Source organism: Scomber japonicus, chromosome 17 (assembly GCF_027409825.1).
Source record: "Scomber japonicus isolate fScoJap1 chromosome 17, fScoJap1.pri, whole genome shotgun sequence".
Lineage (NCBI taxonomy): Eukaryota > Metazoa > Chordata > Actinopteri > Scombriformes > Scombridae > Scomber > Scomber japonicus.
This window is the reverse complement of record NC_070594.1, coordinates 20,491,743-20,516,036: the sequence shown is the minus strand read 5'-3', so window position 1 is coordinate 20,516,036 and position 24,294 is coordinate 20,491,743. Positions and strand designations below refer to the sequence as shown.

Genomic DNA, 24,294 nt, shown 5'->3' with positions numbered 1-24,294 from the left:
ATTTATTTGACAGGAAAAGTGCTAATTAATCAGGAGGGAAAATGAAAAAATGAGCCAATGAGTTAATGTGAGAGGCACATTTTCAGCTGTTGTCCCAGATGCTAAAACTTAGGATCAGAATAAATATTATAAAATGCATGCTACACAGCATAATTAATATGCTCAGGCTAATATGCACACACACTAATCAAACAATTATCCCCTGTGAGGGTACACATTTAAAATATTTGCATTTAATGGCCATATTTGTGTATTTCAGTATTTCCCTCAATGTAAAAGTTATGAAGCTCAAACAAGCTGATACAGAATATACATTATATGTGACACTGTCAGAGAGTGTGGCGTATATGAAACAAAAAACATTACAGTAATGTATGATAGATGTAAGATACAACAGAATAAGCAACCCAAACAAATCTCACACTTAAAACTTTTACACCTAGAGATGAAAATGAAACCATAGATAATATACTAACTATATAAAATGGAAATGTCTTAGATATTTAAGTGGTTCATTATTGTGGTGGTCATTATTTCAATATTTACTGTCATGTATATTCAATGAGTTTCAATTTTCATTCTTGACAATAAAATCTCATCACAAGGCCTATTTAGTAGATGTTTTTGGAGCGTTCAATGTGATCTTCCTCTGCAGATAAAGTTGCCTTTTATTACTTTTTCAAAAATGTTAAAACTGATATGACAAAATTAGAGAGGCCTTAAAGTCCTGGGAATTAAATGGACATTTGAACATCTACGCACTCTCATGACCACAGGTGTAAAACAGCCTCTTGGTTAACTATGGCACATTTCCAGTAATATTTATTAATGGCTGAATAAACGAATAAATAAATGACAAGTGCTGCTCAGAAAATTTGGACCAAAACAAAAAAGTAGACAAGCTTTCTATGTTTTTTGTTTATGGTATATAATTTAAGTACAGTTGTATGTGTTTGTTTGTGGGCTGGGGTGAGGGGAATGATGAAATGTGAAGACTGCATTGCTTGTAGCATCTACAGCTTGATGAAACTGATATATATATATTGTAAAATAACAACAACAACAACTAGAAAGTTCAGAACAGCTAACCATTTGGTGAGATGATATTTATGCAGTGACATATATCTAATGTCTGAAAAGAACATTGGGTTGAAGCTTTGTGCATTTAAATAAATGTGTGATTCAGAGTGTGTGTGTGTGCAGGGATTACTCACCAGTTATTATAATGTACACCATCTGATTTAAAGTATTCATTTTATGTTCAGGAAAAAAGACAAGCACACTGATTTTCTGTTTTCACTGGTTGATGTGGAGTTCACAGTTCATACAGCATATTATTTAACAGCATGACACTGAGGAGGAAGAGAAGGAGGAGGAGGTGGATGAGGAGGGAGGGAGGGAGGGAGGGGGAGGGGGATGGTGTTGTGGTAGAGCTGTGATGGGAATTTTAAGGGTACTGTGTACATGTGCAGAGGGAAAGCGTCTGAGGTTAGCTGCTCACACCTACACACAGAATAAACCAACAAACCTTGAAATCCACCTACACAAGAAGCACTGCACATTCAATCTGGACTCTTTCCCTCTCTGTCTCATTATCATCTCGCCATCTGCATCCACGCACACACACACACACACACACACACACACACACACACACACACACACACACACACACACACACACACACACACACACACACACACACACACACACACACACACATACACATCCCAGGAGACATTTCTTACAATTAGCACTTTTCCAACCCTCCTATAATTTATGGAAGACTGTTCTGGGCCAGTGACACTCATTAGCTGTGGGAAGCTAATTTCCGCAGGCTGACCTCTTTCAGGTATTGTACCACTCACCACTTTACTAAGCTGTTGTCACGGTGAGCCCACACTACACTAACCATGTCCTCAAAACAACATCCTTTCATTTATCTCTCTCTTTCCATCTTGCTGCTCAACCCACTCTGTCCTCTTTATCTGCCTCTTCATCGCTCTCTAGCTACCTTTCAGCTGATGGAGCTTATTGTGGACACTGGACAAATAGGCTTAGGAGCATCACTATGGCAACGACGAATCGTAAAAAGCTACATAAGCACTTCATCAGGGGCCATGATCCAATGGATCCCATTGGAGATGGTGCCCCCAACCTCCGGCAACAAGTAAAGGCAGGCCAGAGAGACTCCTGGGAAGAGGAGGAGGAGGAGGAGAGAAAGAGGTGGAGATAATACTGTGGGATTGAGAAGAGGACGGGAGTGCAGAGAGAGGCTCCATTTCTCTTTCCACTTTCCATTCAGCCAGGCTCGTCTCTGCAGCACAGTTTGAACTGTGTGGTGTTTGAGGACTTTTATATTTTTGGACTCCAAGAAAACTTTAAAAAAAGGGGGGGGAAGAAAAAGAGGTAAGAAAGGCTGTTTTTTCCCCATTTGATCTTCATTTTACTTTAAAAGGCTGTCAATAGCTGTTCAAAGTAGGCTGCAGTCCAAGCATTAAATGATGGGCAGGAAATTGAGCAGCAGAGATTTTCTTGAAATGGAAATAAAATGTATGTTCCTCTTGCAACCATGAGGAATGAGTCCATTATGAATGTCCCAGAAGCTGTTGACCACAAAGAAGAAAAACAGCTGACCTATTTCCTGTTTAAAGCTGCAATGATTAGTTGATTAACCAATTAGTCGATCAACAAAAAACTATTTTGTTAATCTATTAAATTTTTAAGTAATTTCTCAAGCAAAATGAAAATAGTGTGATAGATACAGGTTGTTCAATGTGAGAATTTGCTGCTTTTCTTGGTCTCATGTGTAGTAAATTGAATATTTTTGGTTTTGGACTGTTGGTTCGACATTTCAATACAGTATGCCGCCTTGGACTTGACTGACATTTTCCACTGATGTCTTATAGACCAAACAATGAATCAAGAAAATTATAATTAGTAATTAATTGATCGTTAGTTGCAATCCTACTTATTTGTTCCATCTATTTATTCTTTACACAATACATCAAAACTAATCATTAAAACACATAATACTGGTCTGTCTGTTGTGTGACATTCATACAGAGGTGTTCTATCTGTATTGGATGGATGTGTTTGACTCAATTTTGAACTGTTAGTCAGCTCGTGGATTAAACTGTTGGGTGCAGATGTAAAACCAGAGCTGAGACTAATCTCAGCCTGTCTCTTTGTTGTGAGAGCTTTTCCTCACACATGCTAATAATCAGACATACAGCACAAAAACAGCTCCACCATGCAGTGGTAGAGCATACACAGTGTCTGTTGGGATTTGGAGGACAGCCTCAGCATTAGAAGCGAAAGATTAACAGAGGACAGTTACAAAACTACAAAAACCAGTGTTACACAAGGAAGAGATTTCCTACTAAACATCCTTCATGTATGTTCTACTTCTTAATTCAAATCACTGTAATACAATTAGGGAGGGTTTGATGTAAGCACTCCTAATAACCCAAACATCTGTCATCTAAACAGTTTTTTTGTTATTGTCTGTGTTACAGGTCTGTGACTGAAAGTCAGTTATTATGCTGAATATTTCTCAGTTATATGTTTGGTCTATAAAGTGTGAGACATATGAAAGATCCCATCACTGTTTCTTAAAGCTCAGTTCTATGAATTGCTCATTTTATCTGACCAACTGTCCATAAACTAAAGATATTCCATTTAATGTCACACAAGACAAAAAAGCAACAAATATTAATAGTTAACTCATGGCATGTATGAGCCAAAAATTGCTTAAATTCAGTCATTTTTTGTTGATTTATTTATTAATGATTACATCACTATTCATGCCAGTCATGTTTTCATGTATGAAACTTAAAGAGCGTAAAGTGAATGTGAAGCTAAAACCTTTTGAATCAGTGGTCTTCTGTGCCTTCATTACAAAAACTGTTCAAACAAAAGACTGATTGAAATGAATAGAATTGAAATGAATTGAAGCAGCATCTGTGGGTGTGAATGTGACACCTGTAGAACAAAGCGCAGGTGGACGAGGAGATGGGGAATATGTACACATGTCTAAACAGGCTTAAGAGGATGCGGCAACCTTGAAAAGCAGGAACATTTAATCAGCCGCACAATGTTTTAAATGTTCAGTATGCCAGCTCTGTGTTGTCTTGTCTGATAGATTTCAGGTTTCAAACACTGCAAAACGTAGAAATGCAAAGAGAAATTGTCATGGTCTCTTATGAAAACACACAAAACTTAATGTAGTATGCATTCTCCTATTATCATCCAGTCACACACACGCTTGCAAAAAGGCAATCCATTTCAAAAGTAATTAATTTGAGCAAACATTTCAATAGCTCGGCAGTTATAATCTGTGCTCTCATTTAATTCAAGGTCACATTCAGTTATTTCAGTGTGATGACTCTCTCTGATTGCCTCTGCCTCATCAGGCGGCTGTGAAGGAGGACAGGACCATGGCCTCCTGGTTCAGCTGGAACGAGCCTTATTACCGGAGCCCCCGGCGGGACCCGGCCGACGTGGTCACTGACACCTTGATGTTGGAGTTCAGCTGGCAGCTAAAGGAGGCGGAGAGGCTGCACAAAGAGAGAGAGAATGAATACCGGCGCCTCAAGACTGGAGTGGACTACAGCTGGCTGGTCAGCACACCTCGCTCATCTTACAGCATCAGCACTGGAGAGAGGCTCGGCTTGGAGGACCTCTGTGCCAAGGTGCCCCCTTCCTGTTGCGGGCTGGTCATACTCAAGTAAGGAGACATCAAACTGCATCATAACAGGGACAGGAATATAATGTCTGAGGTGGAAAACAACTAAGTAGATATTTTCTAATACTTACTTCTATCAGACAAAAGTTCAGGTGGTCTTATTTAAACATTTACTTGACAGCTACAGTTATTAGTTTCCAGGTTACAATTTATCATCCAAAAACAGTGGCGAAACAGTTTTCCTTCTTTCCAACCCTAATTATCATTTCAAGACCCCTCATATTCATCTTGTGGCCTTTTGAAGGGGTTCTGACCCCTAAGTTGACAACCACTGGAGTAAGCTACCCAACAGTGCAGAAAGTGGTTCAGCTTCAAAAGCTTCAAATCAATAAATCAAATCAGCATCAGCACTTATGCACTGATGCATCCATATAAACAATTACAGAGCAACATTTTGACACTTTAAGTACATTTAGTTGACAATACATTTGTGCTGTCACTCAAGAAGTATTTTAGATAAATTAAGGCTTTTTTACTTGCAATAGAGACTTCTTCATTGTTGTATTTATAATTGCTTAACTGAAGGATCTGATCTTCCACAGCTGCATGAAGTACAGATTAATAACAACTATGTATTAGGCTGAAGCCACAACAGCCCATAGAAACAGATACAGTGTAACCTTCTATCAACAGAGAATAAGTATGTTTAAAGCTTGGTTGTAATTTGTGAACTTCAACCATTTTCTCTGGTTAGCTGAACACTAGACTGTAGTGATGATGTCAGTCAGAGACATCCTGTAGCTAGCGGACAGTGAGTCATGAAACAACGTGGATGACATCAGCCATAATATCCTCTTGAGATGTACTGTAGAGACAGCCTCTGATTCAGAGCTGCAAATTAAAACTAAACTAATTTGGATGTTAAACTTAGTCTAATTTAGTTTTAATAGAAAAAAATCAAAAAGGTCCATCTGAACTCCGAATGCTCATATTTGGAGGTTATAGGAAGACTGTCCAAACATCTCGGGAAAACAAACCTGTTAATTTTTGTTTAGTATTAAGTTAGATAATATTTTATGCACAGTAAGACATTGATCTCACAGAAATAAACACCTAATGGAAAACATATCAGATCCAGATCTCCACCAAACGTAATTAGTTGTTCCTACACTCTCATCCACTGTGTTAGAGCGTAGGTAAATTCCACTGAAATCTGTTCATATGATTTCAAGATACGTTGCCAATGGACAGACAAACACTAAGCGTCTTCTCTGGCAAGCACAGCCGGCCAACTTCTCTGTCATCCCACACATGACTCTGTAACGCATTGGTGTCTTTGTTCTCTAATCTGAACCCTTAAGCATCTGCTCACAGAAAGCTGCTGAGGTCTCAGGTGTCTTGTTAGAGTATGACAGGTTTTTGGGAAGCAGTTTGATATGTGTTAATTTGAACAGTCACTGAGGTGCTAAGAGTGAAGTGGAAATGGCACGTTGTGTTGTGCTCAGCAGGGACACCCTGGTGTTTTTACTTTAATTATCTGCAAAGAGGTAGAGTCCTATGTTGTCAGATTGGCTGTAAAGTGTAATTAACTGATGGTCTCTGTGTAACAGAGGCACATGAGGGTTTTTCAAATGCAAGCTTGTCCTTGTATATAAGAGTCTTGATTTTCAGCCATGACTTGATTTGTTGTTCTTCATTTTAATCCTCATTAACTTCCACAAGGTGACTAGTGACTAGTGCTACTGTTCTCAGGGTCCAAATGAAACAATATCCAAAATGAAAATTTTGAACGAAAGCGAACTTTCAACTGTATTTTGTGGTTTTGTGAGATGTGGTTGAAAGCTCTAGAAAAATATAATAAATTTGCCTTGTATTTAGTTTTGTCAGACCTGATAAACGACTTTAAATCATTATCTCGTGTTAATACTTTATTACAGCTAAAGATCCATCTATCACTTTGAGAATAATTGCAGGTTTCAGTTGTGTGCTTTGAATCTTGATGATGGAGCTACACATTTATTCATAAGTAAATCGTGAATTGTGCCTTTGATGATGATTTGAGTTTATCTCCATCTTATTGGTAATTCTTAATTTTTTATGTTGTAGTTTCATTCTAACAGTGACTGCAATGGCCTTTTAGGAGCATCTTTTCTTTTCAGAGGCAACAAGTGTTTGTGATACAGGCAGAGAAAAAGGGAGCTAATCATTAGTTAACTGGGAACACTTACTGGGAAACAGGTTCCCAAATATAGATTTCTATTTAAAGCCTTGTTACGGCTGTAGCCTCCTCTTATTAGAAGGGGTAATTGGGGGGAGGTGGGGGGAGGTGGGTGGGAGGGTAAGGTAGCAGGAGGTAATATGTGGATGTTCTTTTGGTCCATAGCTGCAATAAAACCCTGGAGGGAAAAATCCTTGTTTCCAGGCCTCAGGTCGATTCTTCAGGTTACATGCAGCACATCCTTTACTGATAGAAATGAGAGATATGTGTTTGTGGCATTTCTGTTGTATTACTTAATATTTTCATGTTAATTTTATTTCGTCGCTAGTATTTATTACAGTTAAATTTAGTCTAAATCTAATGTATTTAAGTCTGCGTGTGAGTGGTCAGATTGATTGTGGGTGATGCAAAAAAAGAAGAAAAAAGTTCTCTTTCTGTCTTGAAAGGGGAATACCACCAATTTAGAATAAATTCAGACATTTCAGAAATGGTGTCAGTTGTATATGTATATGTATATAAAGATGAACATAGCAAAATATGACATTTTCCATTGGTTTGAATTGGGATCAATTTGAAGAGTTTCTGCTTCTGTGCCATTTTCTCTGTTTGGAGCTTCCACATAAGGAGTGCTGTGTATGTCTCATAAATTTCAAGTCTCTCATGCCTGACCCAAGGTTATTTTGTCAGACTTTTAAAAGCTTGCTCCAGAGCCAAAGGCAGGAGTAGTACTCTTATCTTCATGTGTAAAATCACATCTGACTGACAAGCTGATAATTGACAGTTGGATAATTTCTCACCAGCTCATTGTCTGTGTTTTGTGTCTGGCTCTGCACAGGTTTCGTGAGGTAATGCAGGCCAACGAGCCCGAGGCGCAGGAGGTGTCCGGCCTCTTCCGCTCCGTCCTCATGGAGGCTCTTGACCACCTGAAGGAGGAGGAGGAGGCGCAGCGGCTTGCCCGCCAGTGGAACAACAAACGTGCCATGAGCATGTCCCTCGTAAACTTTAGGTCCCGGATCAAGATCAACCCATTCGGCAGCACTGTGGGCCTGACCTCAGAGGTGGCTGAAGGAGCAGGGATGAGCGACCTCAAAACCGTGTCAGAAGATGTGGAGAAAGGGATGGAGAGGGGTGAGAGGTCACCAAGGGTGTGGAGCATGCCTGACTTCAGATACAAAGGAGCAAACAGCAGTAAGGTTGTCTGATGTGGGACAGTGATTGTGGGATGTTGGACCACTTGGACAGATGAGTATCATGTGCACCAGACGATTCAGGAGGAATCAGTCAGACCAGCTCAGTTCTTATCCATTTACCGCTTTACCTTTTGCTCTGAAAAGGTAATGTCAGATGTTTTCCTCAGATCTTCTGCACATTGACAATGGAAACAGTTTAAACTGAGATTATCCTCTCTGGCAGTGTTCTTAAATTCTGTGGGCATCTAGGGGTATTTATTGTAGCCTGGAGGGGATGTGTATGTATGTAGTGGATTTCTTAACCCCTATAAGTTGCAGAATAAATGAAGTATGGTGGTGTTGTTTCATCATACAACACAAAATGGCCTGAGTTAGACTATTTGCTATGACACATCAGTATAAATCAAGTACTAACATTTCTGTTGCTCAGAGAGTGAGTCATCCTCTCTCTCCATAGACTGTTTTCTTCTAACAGCACACAAGGACTCTGCAAACTAATTCATCATACAAGGTCAGCAGGCTGGAAGCTTTCCTTGCGTGTGTATGGTGTCAAAGAAGAAGAGATGCAACGAAACGATCACAAAGTCAAATCCAGCAGTTTATTGCCGTTCCTTTTCTTTTTGTCATACAGCAAAATTCAACAGTACACAACACCATCCATATAAAGCTTTCAACTGGTTTGATACAGGGGTCTAACAATGATTGTATTTTATATTTAAATGTAATAAAAATTAATGATGAAACAATATGCTGATATCACTGGGAAAATGAATGTTATGACTAAGACATTAAGCAATCATCAACACGGTCATTTCTCATATTTTAAACAAAATGTACACATTAAAAACTATGACACCATTGCACACTGATAACAGCGTGGTTCCCAAGCCAAATTATACTGTGGAAAAATAACAGTCAATTATCTATAAAAAAATACACATATGGGCTGCCGTGAATGTTGTTGGGTGGTCGTGAATAACTGACATAGTCAGCAAGTAAAAATGGGGGCTGTCGTTTTAACAACAAGCATCTTACAATACTGATCACTGACAGTCCTCCCACTTTCAAAGCTGTCTGATGACAAAAACCTTCATCTAATATAGTTGGCCACAGCTTATATATCTGATGACGCTGCATCATTGAAGGATGAGTTCATCATTTTTCAAGTGTGTCCTAAAACAGTCAGGGTTACATATGAACACAGAAAGAAAGAAAGAGGTTTTCCTCGCTGTAATCGTTCCTTCTGTTCATACTGGCGGTTGAAAGTTCCCCTTCAAATGTGCCTTCAATGTAAGTGATGGAGTCCAAAATCTTCAGTGTCCACAGTCATTTTGTGCAAAAAATGCATTTAAAAGTTGATGTGAAGCTTATATGAGACTTCATCAGTCTAAGTTAATCATATCAAGTGGATATCTGCAACATGGACGACACATACATTTTCGCACCAAAGGACGACTGTGGATGTTGACCCCCATCACTTACATTGTAAGTGAGTTATGAAGGGATCTTCTAATGGTCAGTATGAACAGGAGGTATGACGGCAACAAGAAAAACCTATTTCAATGTTAATTTGGGAACATGAGTCAACAGAACCCATCCTTTAATTCTTCTCATCAGCTACCAGGCTCAGCTGGCCAATTGGACAGTATATGATGAAAATCTGGCTAGTGGAATGCATGGCAACATGCTTCTTCAATCCTTCAGCTCGGTGCTGCTCTTCTGTGTTGATACAAGTCCTACTCATCATCTCTTCCACAGAAACCCCTTTGTATTGATCTCCTGGACAGCTAGCTCGTTGTTTCCTGAGTTCTGCTGCCATGTCCGAGCCCAGCTGCTGGTGTCCACAGTGCCCTCACAGAGTAGAGTTCAAGAACTCAAGAAGTTCTGCTCGATTTTTGTCCCGCTGCAAAAAAAACACAAAACAAAACATAAGAATCCATTAAAAGTCTGTAAAGGCACACTTGCTCACTTGACTGCATTAAGAGATTGAGAATACCTGTTTATCTTTCTTCGACTTCTTTACTTTCATCTTTATTTTCTTTCCTGAGATCATGCTGTACTTGCCTTTCTTCCTCTCCTTCAAGTACTGAAAGAAAAAAAAGAAACTTTAAGAGTAGAATACAAAAAAATTACAATTTACTTATTAGTACTTGTGTTGACACATAAGAGACAATGAACTGAAATATATCAGAAGACTAAGGCTGATAAAACTATTTCAAAATAATCACTTTGACCACAGTGACCCAATAAGGTCCAGTTAAATGGTCTTCACTTATCTTATTGGTCTTGAGTCACAGTTTGTAGCAAAACAGAAAGTCAGAGCTGACTTGATTTTAGAGTAATTTAATTAAGTAGATTAAAGTTTCCTAGTTAAACATAGCAAATAGACAGATGCTAGCTTTATGGTGCACGTGCCTTCTGGATCATTCATACATAGAAAAGAGTTGGAGCAGCATGAAGTGGAGCGACATGTTTATCCTGAGTGTCAGGCTAAATGCTGAATGTTTGAACACAAATATAAAAACTCTATATGACAGATACAGTCTTTTGTTACTGCTGCTAGTGCCAGTTAGCAGGATAGACTTGGATTCTTCATTTGATGGGCTATGATCACACTTTTCATGATAGAATATATTCATTTGCTGCTGACTGAGTGGTCAAATACATTTTTGGATAACAGCTAACAGAATAATACATCAACTGACACATAGGTAAGAAAAGGCATTTTTTGGTCTGATTTAACTGTGTGTACATTGTGGTACCTTGGAGATCTGAACAGGTCCTGAATTTTCTTCTTCTTCTCCTTTTGATTTCTTGTCCTTTTTACGTTTATGCCGCTTCTCTTTCTTTCCTTTCTGCTCCAGTATTAAAAAAACAAAACAAAGTCAAACTCTTTTTTTGTGAGAAAAATCATCATTTTGAACTTGTAATGCATGAAACCGAACACAGAAAATTACCTTTTTGGTTTGTTTTTCCTTTTTTCTTTTCTTAGACTGTTTTCTGGATTTACTGTGAGAGTCTAAAAACAACAAAGCACAATGAATCATAACTAACAGTCAATATAAGTCATGATGAAAAACAGACTTTCTGTGTGGATTGTTAAAACACTTTGCAAAATATATCCATGAAAGCATTAGATATTAATTCAGTGTTCCTGCTCAGCACTGCAAAAAATCTGAGATAAATCAATTTTAGGACAAATGTATAAGTCCACAATGACTTTACAAGCCAAAGTAATTCAAAGATACACTGACCACGACTTCTGGAGCTACTCCGACTACGGCTGGATGAGTGTGATGAGCCTGACGAAGAAGAGGAGGAGGAGGACGACGACGAAGAAGAAGAAGATGATGAAGATGATGAAGTGGAAGAGGAAGACGACGAGGAAGATCTGCTACGGCTGCGTTTCCGCTTCTTTTTTTCTCGTCCTGAAAAAACAGATGACACATCAGTGCAAAAACAAACCAAAATACAAAAGATAATTTCATATTTAGACAGAGAGTTGCAACTGATGCTTATTAAGAGCAAGACGTTGGCAGAAATTACAAGTGCCCAGTGGTAACAGTGAACTTAGGCAATTTTCCATTTTTGTTAATAGCTACTTCACTATTTGGAGATTCTAATATAAACCAGACAGTGTAGTGAAATAATGAAAACAGCACTTGAATTTAATGTGATGTGCATACTTCATCAGTTTTAACAGACAGCAGTGAAAATGAATGAAAAGATAGTGACACTGTGGATGTTGCCACACTGGCTAGTTTTATGTTTGATATGATGATGAGTTTATATTTCAGGTTTTCTTGCCTCTGCTGCTCGATCTCCTCCTTTCATCTGTTCTGGAGGTGGAACTGGAGACTCTGCACTCTGACTTTGTTGACTAGAAACAAAGAGAAATACAGAGGTGGAAAATAACAAAGGTACAATTTTGAGGTACTTATACTTTACTTGAGTATTTCCATTTGATGCTGCTTAAACTTCCACTCCACTAAATTTCAAAGGGAGATATTGTACTTTATACTCTACTACATTTATCTGACAGCTTTAGTTACTTACAACACATTGTTAACGATGAAACCAATGGTTTTGGCATTTGACGTCTTACAAAATGCAATGTGTAGTCGGGCTCACATTTCAGATGTCTAAGTTATTAACAGCTCCACCAGTTAGTAATATTATCCCTCTAAACTTCTCACATGGTTTCATTTCAGTAAATGTTCAAATGATCCAATATTTCACCACAAATCAACGATTAGAGAAAGTGTACAGAAACTGAAAACAGATGTTTGTTTTTTCTTCTCTCCTCTCCCATTAATCATCTCACACCACTCACATATATCCGGTGACCCTTTGGAGGGGCCCCATACCTAGGTTGGGACCCACTTACCTAATCTAGTTAACTGTATATAAAGTAGTGTAAACTAGCTCCACCTCCAGCAGCTACAACAGTTACAAGCTGTTTACACACTGATGCTTCAGAATTAATAATATAATGTTGTCACATCAGAGGGACCAAACCTTTACGTTTACTCCAATGCTATACACCAAGCTCTCAAAATGTATGTACTTTTACGTAAGCTGAATTTCTTTCATGCAGGACTTTTACTAGTAATTGAGTATTTTCACACTGTTTTATTAGTACTTTCATTTAAGTCAAGGGTCTGAATACTTCTTCCACCTCTGGAGAAATGTTTGTATTAGCTTATTACCTCTCACATTATATAGTTTCACCTTGAGCATTATCACAGACATGGCGCTAACAGCCGTGACTTTGTTTACAAACTTATTGATTATAAACCCACTGAAATATCGGCATTAATGAACCTTTCTCTGCTGCTGGACGTTAATCAGGCTTCGTTTAATGTAGCTGTTAAACTCCTGCTGTCAGTGTAACAAGCACGTCAGTACTCACCATGGTAGCAGCTGAGTATAGTTTAATATGAGAAATATACGAACACTACGAGGTAATATATATTTTTATTCGTAGTTGTGTAGTCCAAGTTAGCATTAGCTAGCACTCGTAGGAGGCATTTTGTATCCCAGGATGCACCGCTGCTCGCTACGTTCAAAACAACGGAGGAAAACATCTGACAGCGCCTCTACCGGTGAAGATATAGAATGACATGTACAGGGCATGGATAGATAAAACAATAGGGGTTTAAAAGGTTACTTTGGGAATGTAATAGGTTACAGATGATTAGTTACCCTATTTAAAATAATAAATTATTATTTCAATTACTTAATCAAAATAATATAACTTATTATATTTGATTACTTTTTCTAATTTTCTAACCAATATTTTCAGCTGTTAGGGTAAGTGTACCCATTAAGTGCCAAAATCTAAGTTCAGGTGTTTTTCATGGATACTGACATGATTTATAAGCAAGATATTTTTTTATAAAGCAAGATTTATGTCTCATTAGTTCATATAGATTTTGGAATATAAAATAAGGATAGTTTACGAAAAAAGTCAAAAGTCTTTGCATGGGCACATTTAAGCCCATGTGTGCTCCAAATAAGGTCTACACCATGATTTATTTACAAAATATAAATGAAATATTGATTTCAAAGAATTAAAAACAGCAATATATGTATTTAGTAACATGTTAAATATTAAAAAATTAGAAAGAAATCCTCCTGAGCTAAATCTTAAAGGTCTGACTTCAGATGTAACCCCCTTTGTAATCATCAGCATTTCTTTTTCTTTTGTAATTAAATTAAGTAACTCTGTTACATGTAACAAGTCACTCCCCAACACTGATAACAATTAAATAAATACTTATAGGAAGATTTCATAATACATCCGTGTTGCAGTGCTGCTGTGTGTGAAAGACTATTAAACGGGGAAGACTTTTAAACAATTTAATACATTTAAAGGGGTTCATTTTTTATTTTTCAAAACCATAAGACAAAGAAAAGCATGTCTGAGAAGCTGAAACCAGCAACTGTTTGGCATTCATGATCAAAGAGTATTTGATCATCAAAATAGTTGCTGATTAATTTTTGTCGATCAGCTAATTGATGAATTAACAAATTGTTGCAGCTCTAATCAACATACATGTATATGATGGATAATTATCAACTATTTGCTACAAAAATACCAAAGATACTCTGTGTTAAGAAACAATGACGCTGTTACACAGTTTGTCCACCAGGGAGCACTGAAGTGGTGGGCTGACAACTGACATATTCCCATCTCTATGGTCACATCTCAGGCACAGCTAAAAAGTCACAGAGTTTATTAATTCATCATACATTTCTGACTTAAAGACATCATAACACCGTAAGATTTCCAAAATTATCTGAGTCCACATTAACACAGTTGTTAATATTGAAGCATTTTTAACAAAATCATACATAACCACTGGTATTGTACAAAAACATATTTATTATGACAGTATTAGTATATTATACAAATAAAAGCACATGTCCACTGTATAAAAATACAAATTTTGGTGTGTTTCAGTGGTCTGAGCATCAAACATAATCTGACAAACTAAAATATCATTGAATAAGTCTACACGTAGTCATTTTCATCTAGCCCTGCAGTCCTATGTTTTGACACAATACAAATCTGTCTGTCAGCACTGCAACACTCTGCAGATTCAAAAGATATCAAGCAGCCAAAGCAAAGTCTAATACTGTGATAGACACAGTAAAGTCTTTCACATGTGTGACAGTTCAAAAAAGACTGAAGAAGACTATTTTACTATGACTAAACTGCAGAAAAAGAGAAAGAGACTGAACATACACCAACAGGTGCATTAAGGTGATAATGGGTAAAAAAACAACAACATCACATTTTGTCTCATTTGCACCTAAAATAAATGCCAGCCTGTTCTTTTTTTCTGCAAGATCCTGATGCATTTTTATAAAGATATCTAAAAACATGCAGTACCAGTTTTTCTTTGACAGTGCAGGGCTTTAATCAAACTGACCATGTCAATCCATCTAAATGCTAAACTGCATGTACACAAAAGAGTACATCAGATGTAAATAGAAAACAGGAAAAAAAAACACAGCTTGCCCAGTGACAGCCAATCCTAATGCACAGTTCATTATTGCATTGAAGAAATTGTTAAGCTGCCCTCAGATGGATAGAAAATGTTTGGAAGCAGTGGAAGATAAGACACACAAAAGTTTATTAGTTACAAGATCATTATGCTACTATCCCTGCCCATGTCAGAGCCAAGCTGACTTCACACAGTCTGACTGCAGCTCCTTGCAGAAGGACTGGGCTCCAGTGAGGTAACACGAAGCAGCAGATCAAAGCCTGGGTTGATTCCTGTCTTTGACCTAAAGCCTCAGCACAGATACGTATGCCAGGTATATTAAAATATAGAAGAATGTATGAAGGAAAATACACACTATACTAATGTCTTAAAACATGCTTTTATGTTTTTATAATATAAAACACAGTAAAGAAAAAGCTTATAGAAGTGTTTCAACAGTGAAGCTATGGTGTGACCCACTATTGTGGCTCATGACTATTGTGAACTGTTGATCACAACTTTCAGTGTAAAAAAAAATCCCTGATGGTTACTCCTTTCAAATTCCTAAGTAGATTGAATGAACCAAATCAATTGTAAGAATCAGATTACCTTTATGATATTTTATTGTCTATTGTGTTCCAAATTAAAAATGTAAACTGCACTATGGTGAAAAATAACCCAAAATGTATTATTGATGAATGATTTTCTGCTTAAAACTTTTATTTCTAACTCAAATGTTTTACACCTCTGCTTTGTTCTTTGAGTGATCGGCATGAGCCCCACTCTCCTCATTCTCCTCCTCCTCTGCGGGAACCTGGAAAAGAATTATTGTGAATCATTTGTCTGTAAGACAGCAAATGGTTATTGTCTGATTTGCAATACCTGATATTTCAAATAATCACAGGAAAAAAGTTTTCTATGAATGAAAGCCAATGTGGTAAAATCTTGATTTTACTGACGCAGTAAACCACATCCATCTAATATGATCCTTTAATCACTGATTTAATAACTTTTAAAAATATTGGGCTACTGCATCTATCACTTTTGATGCTCAACAGTCAGAGACCGGAGGTAATATTAATGAGGATCGGGATCTCTTACCTCCCAGTAAATAGAGTCATCAAAGCAGTTCTGATCTGGAGGCTGTCCCCAGAAGGGCAACTTCATTATTAAACCTTGAAGAAGAAGAAGAATTGTTCAGTCACCAGTTCAGCTCAGGATGTTGCCCTTTTTGCTGAATTATAAGAAAGAAGAAGAGAACCCTGTGCCCATTTCACATATGGACTAATTTTCATTCATCTCCACCCACCTGTAATAGCACCTCCGACCAAAGCGAACCCGAGGGATGAAGCCAAGGCAGCAGCCTGCATGGCAGCATCTCTGTAGAGGAGGAGAAAGGAAGACAGGAATTTAAGAGCTTCAAACTTACATGTAGCTGAAGTAATATATTTTTTCAAAGTTATAATGTAATATTTTGGTGAATGGCCCTTACCCGTCTTTTTTCCCCAAAGCGACAGCAACGATACCAGCCAACCCGCCCAGGATGCCGGGCATGCCATGCAGATTGTGGACACCACAGGTATCCTGGATGCCCAGGTTGGCTGCCAGGATAGGCTACAGAGGAAGGAAAAAGGCATCTTTTTTACAACCAAAGGATTGACTTTTCAAACAGGATTTGAAAGGGCAAAATATGCATTTTGATTTAAAAATTGAGGTGGCATGAAGTTCAGCCTTCATATCACTGAAATATACAGGATTCCATCTATAACAATGAAAAACTGTGGACTGATAAACATTTTTTGAGTTGAGTATCAAATCTTCTGCAGGTGATGGTTTCATTATTGTATGTACAGATTAGTTACTTGATTAATCTACAAAATGTCAGCAAATTCTGGAACATGCCAATCACAGTTTCCCTGAATTCACTGTGACATTTTCAAATGTCCTCTCTTATCCTACCAACATTTCAAAAGGCAGATATATAGAACAACAACAAAATTCACATTTGAGATGCTAAAATTGAATTTTTTTGTGTATTTTTATAGATTTGTTTTCCCATTTTAATACTTAAAATCCCAATGATCAAGTACATTTTCAAAACTTAATTAAACTATAATTTAATCAGTATTGCTGTTTTATAATGTCGCGTCATTGCTTTGACTCTAAACTCACACTTAGGTACTTGAAGCCCACGGTAGAAATGATGCCAGCCACAAATCCAATCAGCATAGCGCCAAATGGCCCAATGTTCATGTCAGCACATGTTCCCACGGCAACACCACCAGCCAAGGTGGCATTCTGGATGTGCACCTGAAATATATCAAGATATTAAAAAAATTAAATCACATGTCTGAAACAGTGCTCCTATTGTTAATTTTAAAGGACGGTTGTCTGACCATGTCCAGTTTTCCTTTGTGCTCCACAAGACTGGAGATGGCATAGGCAGAGAGCACACAAGCGGCCAGGGAGAGGTAGGTGTTGATCACTGCTGTGAGCTGAGGCAAGCCAGGATCAGCAATGGCTGAGTTAAAACTGGGCCAGAACATCCACAGGAAGACGGTTCCTGTTGAAAAGAGTAACAATGAAACAGTGTTTCTACAATTAATTTAAAAAATCTCATATAAAATTACACTGCAGTCTAGCATTTATGGATTTGTTTTTGCTCGTTTATTTGCGTCCACAAGATGACGTACATGTGTAAGAGGCTACTTATGAATCAATGAGATCAAGTTTTAAATGTAAGTAGCTCTTACCAATCATAGCAAACATATCAGAGTGATAAACAGATCCATCATTCTCATGTCCATTCCTCAAACCCGGTCTGTAAAGTACTCGTGCCACAGCCAGCCCAAAGTAGGCTCCAAAGGCATGGATGGTCATGGAAGCACCAACATCATTTGCCTGTGAAAGAAAAGGTGACACCATTCAATCATAACAATCCATATGCATCCATGTAATGTAATTCATCACACATGCATGTGTACTAGTGAACTCACCTCGAGGATTTCAACTGCCAGATGCTCATTGAGGCAGAAGATGGTGATCTCCAGTACAGTCATGATGAGGAGCTGCACAGGGCTGGTTTTACCCAGAACAGCTCCAAAGGAGATCAGGACTGTAGCTGTGCTGAAGTCTGCATTGATCATTCTTCAGGAGAAGGAAGATAACAAGTCATTAGGACAGCAGAAATCATAGAACAGTACCAAAAGTGATATGTCAGAGCTTCTCAACATCTAACAGGTCATTGGTTTACTTAGCAGCAACCAAGTGGTGATGTATATTTAACTGCATGAAGGTTAGTCAGGTGCTTATTGAAAACAAGTGGAGAAACAACAGACGTACGAATCGATGCCGATTGGGATCTTGCCAGCCGCATCCCGGTGCCAGATGCCCTTCATGAGGAGGCCCCACTGCAGGCCGAAAGCAGCCAGAAGTAAGTTGAGACCCACACTGCTGAACCCATATCTCTTCAGGAAGGTCATCAGGAACCCGAAACCAATGAAGATCATGACGTGAACATCCTGGAACACTGGAGACATGAAAAAGGAGGTCAGTTCTTTGATCTGACCCTGAGTCCCACTTTAGGCTCAGTTAAATGTAGGGATGAAATTGAATCAGATGACACATTTTTATGATGCACCGCCTTCAATTACAAATGCACCATTTGCTATGATTTTCCTGTTCACGGTGGTATATTTTTAACTTTGAAGTTTAAATTATTTATTGGCCATTTACTGCTGTTCACAGGGGTCATTTCCTTTCACAGGGCCTGTATTGTCAGCCGTGACTTGTTAACTGGAAAAGCAATTCAATCACACTCGGAATGGGCTTCTGGGAAAATGCTCATGCTGTTCCTGTTGAGTTTGTGGCCTTGTTCTGCTTCTATTAAGTGCATATGATCTTAATAAGTTTAGACTTATGAAGTCTCAGGGAGAGGGGACATTAAGCACACTCCTATCTGTTACTCTCTGTTGTTATACAAATACAACAGGGTTAGGGGGCAGTTCCATGTTTCATTATCCATATTTGATACTTTCTTGACAGTAAAAACACATTAAATATTACAAGCTCTTTAAGAGGACATAAGGTTATAAATAAGAGTTAAGGAAAGTTATTAATTCTTGACTTCTGTGTTTCCCAAAAAACATTAAACTTAATATGATTAACTGCTTATGTGGAAAATAGATGGAGATATGTACAGACTGTAAAACAATGGGCTTCATTTCCTCTGTCTGTAGTGAGGCTTAAGGTAGCCAAGATTGTCTAGACAGAACACTTGTAGGGAAGACCAGGAGCAATGGTAACAAGGAGCAATGGTAACATCTCAAATTGCACCAATCAGAAACAAGACAGAACCATGTAAGTAATTGTATATGGTCTGTGATGATCCCTCTTTGATCATCTCTGTCAAACTGATGTCTAAGACTTGGCAAAGTTTTTCTGCCAATACTGATTTTTGAGGTATGATAGTATTTTATTTTATCCACAATATTTTCCAAATATTTTCAAAATGGTTTCTGACTTAGTAACAATGTTAAAATAGATAAAATAGACAAGAATTTGGTTGGAACCATTTAATTTTACACATTTTACAGTAGGCTATAGGCCCTATGCACTCAGCAAGGGGAGTGCCATGGTCCTCATTGGAGGTGGTCTCCAATGATGTGTCAAAGGGCGATTCAGTGAGGGCTGTGGCAAAGTCTAATGACATTTGTCATGTGACTTTGTATCACATCATAAAAAAAGGAAGACATTTCCGGCAGGAGAAAGACAGTAGCTCTAACTGCAGACTGCAACCCAGCTAGTATAATTTATTAACAGTTTGAATTAAACTGGAATTAATTGTTGAATGGAGATGAAATCGTTTAACAGTATCTAAGTGTTAAAAACCTTTTCTTGTGTGTGATGCTGTTTCTGCTGCTCATTCATAAGAAATTGTTTTTATTTATTTTATTTGTATAATAATATGATTGATTATATTGTCTTAATTAAACTGCAATTAACTATTCAATGGTTATTAAATGATTTGAACTATATCTGTATTCTTGGGAGTTTTCTTGTGGTCCTTCGTATTTATATGAACGAATTGCCCCTATATGCTGTCACAATTGCCCCTGTACGTGGGTGCACATATAACATTTGAGTTTCAGTCGATATTGTTACCAGTAAATACATTTGATGACCATTAACAAGTAGAGCACAGATGTAAAATATAGTTCTAAAAGTTATAAAAATGATATCCAAATCGTTCAAGGGGTTTCTAAAATTGCCCCTGGTCTCCCCTACTTTAGTCACTGAAAAGACATCTAGGCTACTGCTGTGCTGCAGTCTGAAAGGAATAGTTTGGCATTTTGGGAAATGTGTACTTAATACTTTTCATTTTTGGAGAGAGTTTGATGTGAGGATTGATTTGCACAGTAAATATGAAGCTAAAGCCAAGACCTTGTGAGCTTAGCTTAGCATAAAGACTAGCCTGGCTCTATCCGCTTTAGAGTTCTGGTCTGGAAGTTGTCCACAGCTTTAGAGGTGAAGTTAGGTTGATTTTGTTACCAGGCTAGCTGTTTTTCCTTGTTTTAAGTTTTCATGCTAAGCTAAGCTGACTAGCTGCTGGCTGTAGCTTCATATTTACTGTTGTATCACTCTTCTCATCTAACTCTCATCTACTATTCCTTTTAATACTATTCAGCATCCCATTTAAAGGACATTTTTATCATTTACACATGATTTTATTATGAGTGCATATGTTTTTTTGTTTGTTTCTTATTTGTGGCCATTCATCCACAGCTATTTTCATAAACATAATATACAGAGTATGCCAGCACATTTTAGACATGTAATTTGGTAATTCACAACATAAAACTCATAGGCCTACATCTATTTTTGTGGGGCAAAATCTAAAAATGTTGATTTAAGTATAATGTTTTGTTTTACATGTTTTATTTGCTCTCTATATGTGCTAAAAATCACTATAATTAAACACTTAAATGCTGTATGGCCTGAGCTGTATGTTGGAGGCTACTTTAGTCAAAAGCAATTTGAACTTAAAAAGCTACCCTTTTTACTAAGAATAACTTTGTTGTCAATAAAATCTGATTTATCTTCTCGTTTATTTAAAATTCATTTAAATACTCTAATTTGCTTTGACAAGAAAGAATAATGACCTGAGGTTAATCATCTCCAAGACTAAATTAAAGTCACATCTCATCTTGTCAACCTAGCCTATGTTTTACACTGCTTTGGTTAAAGAGTATCACAATTAGATGGTTGTCTCTCTTCTGTAAAGACATTCCTCACTCATGTCAAGCTCTGAGAGGGGAGTGTGGCTCAAAATGTTGTGACTTTTGATAACTCAACAAGGAGTTATTGCAAAATTAGTTGTGGGGTTATCATGAAAAATCCTCTTGTGTTGTTGTTTAATGCTGCATAACATCCGATGTCAGTATTTTTGAACATTGAGCAGCAGTGAGTCGAGGTGTAAATATCTGATTTGGCTTACATTCACAGAGCTGTTTTTGAAGAAAACCTGGTTGCCCCTTCAGCTTGAACTTTTACTCCCCCCTCCATTCTCCAACCTGGTCTCACCAAATAACACGCCAATTTCTTCTCAGCTGGGTGACTAAGAATTGCTTTCCTCGTAGTAGGGGGCTTCTAGTGAACAGCACATTGAAGATGAGGAAGTAAAGTTGGAAAGCAGCCACAGTGACTGGCACCACCCCAGATGTTAGGTAACACTCTGTAATGCTCTTGTGGAGAATTGGGTGAGCCAAGACGAGAGAGATTCCCCTCAGGGGACCTACTGTAGTGCAGTCTGTAGGGGAGTGATACAAGTGGTGCAAAAAGATAAATTATTTCTTCACAACAAATTTCCTCATTTTCAATCTGCAAATCATCTCCTAATTAAGATAAAATTACTTTCCAAGAGTCTTAATTGGAAACCTCTGCAGTGTTTTGTCATACCAGACAAACAAAATTTGTTTCCGCCATTTACATTTTCTTTTTTGAATTAACTGATTTGCCCTGTGAAGATGATAGTCATGATAGCTTTTTACTCGCTCCAGTCCGCATTTCACTGCTTATTTGTCTTGCTTTGAACCTATAATTACAGATGTCTGGTATGCTTTGGATAGGTTGTCTCTGCATGCAACACACGTTATCCAATTGCATTTTAAATGGTCATGGCTGTAGCGCATTCAGCATAATTAAAATCGTTTTGCACTTTACTGAGCCTGCAAAAAGCAAGTGTGTTTTACTCACACATTGGGATATGTCCCTTAATATCTCAAATTGGCAATTTTGAAGTTTTAGCACATGTAGGTAAATCTCTTTTTTAAAGCCTCCATACTCAAAAATGTGTTTTGCTTATTGTTACTTTATTTTAAAGTATGTGCAGAGTTTGATATTAGATATTGGAAGTGTTTAAACATTCATCTGCTGATATAAAGTTTCTTTGCACTCAGTTTAAATATGAAAAACTTTAAATGTTTCTGTACGAGAGGATTTCATGACATCACAACAAGTTTGAAAGCTGAGTCATGGTCCAGTATATGCACGTTTTATATGGAAACTACATGATATTTCGAATATATAGGCACACATTATATTTCATTATATTCAAAGAGGTTTTTTTTAAGCATGTGTTTAAATGTGTCTTGCTCCAGTGTAATAAACAGTGAAAAAGAGCCAAATAATGATTCTAAGAAACGTCCCATATGAAGTCAAAGATATGCTCAGTCTGATTGCTGGACACTGTGCTAATCTCTATGGTTCACACTTGCCCCACCCAATCATGAGCAAACATTCATGCAGTTGGAAAGCACACCTGTCTTAATGCTGATAAAGAATTTTCTGAAACTGTAAAAACTGCTCCGTTGCTCACTCAGTTTGAACAGAAATGGACATGAGAGACATGACATGAGAGAAACAATTAATGAAACATTTAAGACATTCCTCATCTTGATATTTATGCCTTTAAATGCAAAATACTAGTAAAACCACTGACCACCTGTCTTTGACCAATATTATACTATTGTTTTTAACACATTGATATAAATCACATGTGACCTCCACTGCATGAAACCTGACACTTTTCCCTGCAGGATCCCTTTGACTCCTCAGCTGCATGTGTCTGAAGGGACTTGTGAAGGATGAGAATGTGATCCCATGACTCCTGTTATTGCATTCAGCAGACCTGCTTGTTAAAAAATAGCCTTCAATTTCTTCTATTTCTGTTTGCAAGTAATTGGAAAATTACACCCATAAAATAGAATACACATTATCCCAATGAAGGTAAAGGTCTGTTTCAGTTTAACAGCAACACTTGTGAAGAAGGCTTCTCTTTCAAAATTCAAGACAAGAGAAGAAAATAACCTTTTTAAAATAAATATAAATAAGCTGCATTTTGTTTTTTCTAAGTCAGCAAGCCTACAAACTCCAAAAAGTGGTGCTAACTTTGTAGGGTCTTGCCTTTGTTGAAGTGTCTCAAAGTTTGGCTGAATTTAAACACAGTTTCAGGCTTTTTTGACCAGTTGATGAGAATATTAACTTTAAACTAAATCTGAAATGTGTTCAACCTCTTCAAAAATAGTGTAGTGACCCAACATTCAGACATCCAGCAGCAGAGCATCCCTCAGAGACTAGCCCCAGGTACACTTACTGGGATAGAGCTTCATTGGTTCCGGCTCATCGTGGGTCTCATTGGAGGGTTTCTTGTGGTCATCATGATTTGTTCCATCACTGTAGACTGTAAAGACCGCAAACAGGATGATTGTGATAATCTCCAAAATCAAGGCCAAGATCGGGAACTTCAACCTCATGTTGGTGGCGTATGCAGGCATCCTGAGATGAACTTCGGTTATCTCTCCAGTCACACACCCACACTCACTCACTCAGTCCCTCCTTGTCTGTCTTTTTTAAGGGTTGCGCTGAGTGAAGGGAGGGAAGAAAGTGGTGTCTGGTTTTAAACTGGTGCAGATTTCGTGGTGGCCAATGACAGAGCAGAAGACTGGGGCCTGGATGGTGAACACCCCCATCGTGAGCTCACGGGGATGGGTTTCCTCTCTGGATGTCTGAAGGGACAAAGCACAACACAACTTAATGACACCCGGCCAGTGAGCGGACATGAGAGAAACAATTAATGACTGCTCACTCCAACTCATTTTTCACTGTCAAAGTTATCTTTGTTGACTTCCTGACTTCTTCTAGATGTCC

The 24,294-nt window shown here is 37.9% G+C and overlaps 3 protein-coding genes across 4 annotated transcripts; 1 reads left to right on the top strand and 2 right to left on the bottom strand.

Moving 5' to 3' along the window:
* The first annotated feature begins 4,439 nt into the window (after positions 1-4,439).
* Positions 4,440-8,107, top strand: rd3 (retinal degeneration 3, GUCY2D regulator). The gene is made up of 2 exons (XM_053337231.1): positions 4,440-4,729; positions 7,741-8,107. The coding sequence occupies exons 1-2, from the start codon at positions 4,440-4,442 to the stop codon at positions 8,105-8,107; spliced, it is 657 nt and encodes a 218-aa protein (XP_053193206.1).
* Positions 8,108-8,686: 579 nt separating this feature from the next.
* On the bottom strand, positions 8,687-13,138 carry si:ch211-22i13.2 (uncharacterized protein LOC553945 homolog). Of its 2 annotated transcripts, none has more exons than XM_053336884.1 (7): positions 13,008-13,138; positions 11,903-11,975; positions 11,350-11,523; positions 11,053-11,114; positions 10,858-10,953; positions 10,092-10,181; positions 8,687-9,998 (listed from the first exon to the last, which is right to left on the bottom strand). In XM_053336884.1, exons 1-7 carry the CDS (start codon positions 13,008-13,010, stop codon positions 9,948-9,950), a joined length of 549 nt encoding a protein of 182 aa, XP_053192859.1. In that variant the 5' UTR covers positions 13,011-13,138; the 3' UTR covers positions 8,687-9,947. The 2 variants fall into 2 exon arrangements, with proteins under 2 accessions (XP_053192859.1, XP_053192860.1); XM_053336885.1 differs by having other exon boundaries at positions 10,858-10,950.
* Positions 13,139-14,463: 1,325 nt separating this feature from the next.
* rhag (Rh associated glycoprotein) lies at positions 14,464-24,001 on the bottom strand. The gene is made up of 10 exons (XM_053336592.1): positions 23,741-24,001; positions 18,430-18,616; positions 18,084-18,234; positions 17,841-17,988; positions 17,484-17,650; positions 17,260-17,397; positions 16,580-16,701; positions 16,397-16,467; positions 16,189-16,262; positions 14,464-15,901 (listed from the first exon to the last, which is right to left on the bottom strand). Exons 1-10 carry the CDS (start codon positions 23,919-23,921, stop codon positions 15,827-15,829), a joined length of 1,314 nt encoding a protein of 437 aa, XP_053192567.1. The 5' UTR covers positions 23,922-24,001; the 3' UTR covers positions 14,464-15,826.
* Between the last annotated feature and the right edge of the window lie 293 nt (positions 24,002-24,294).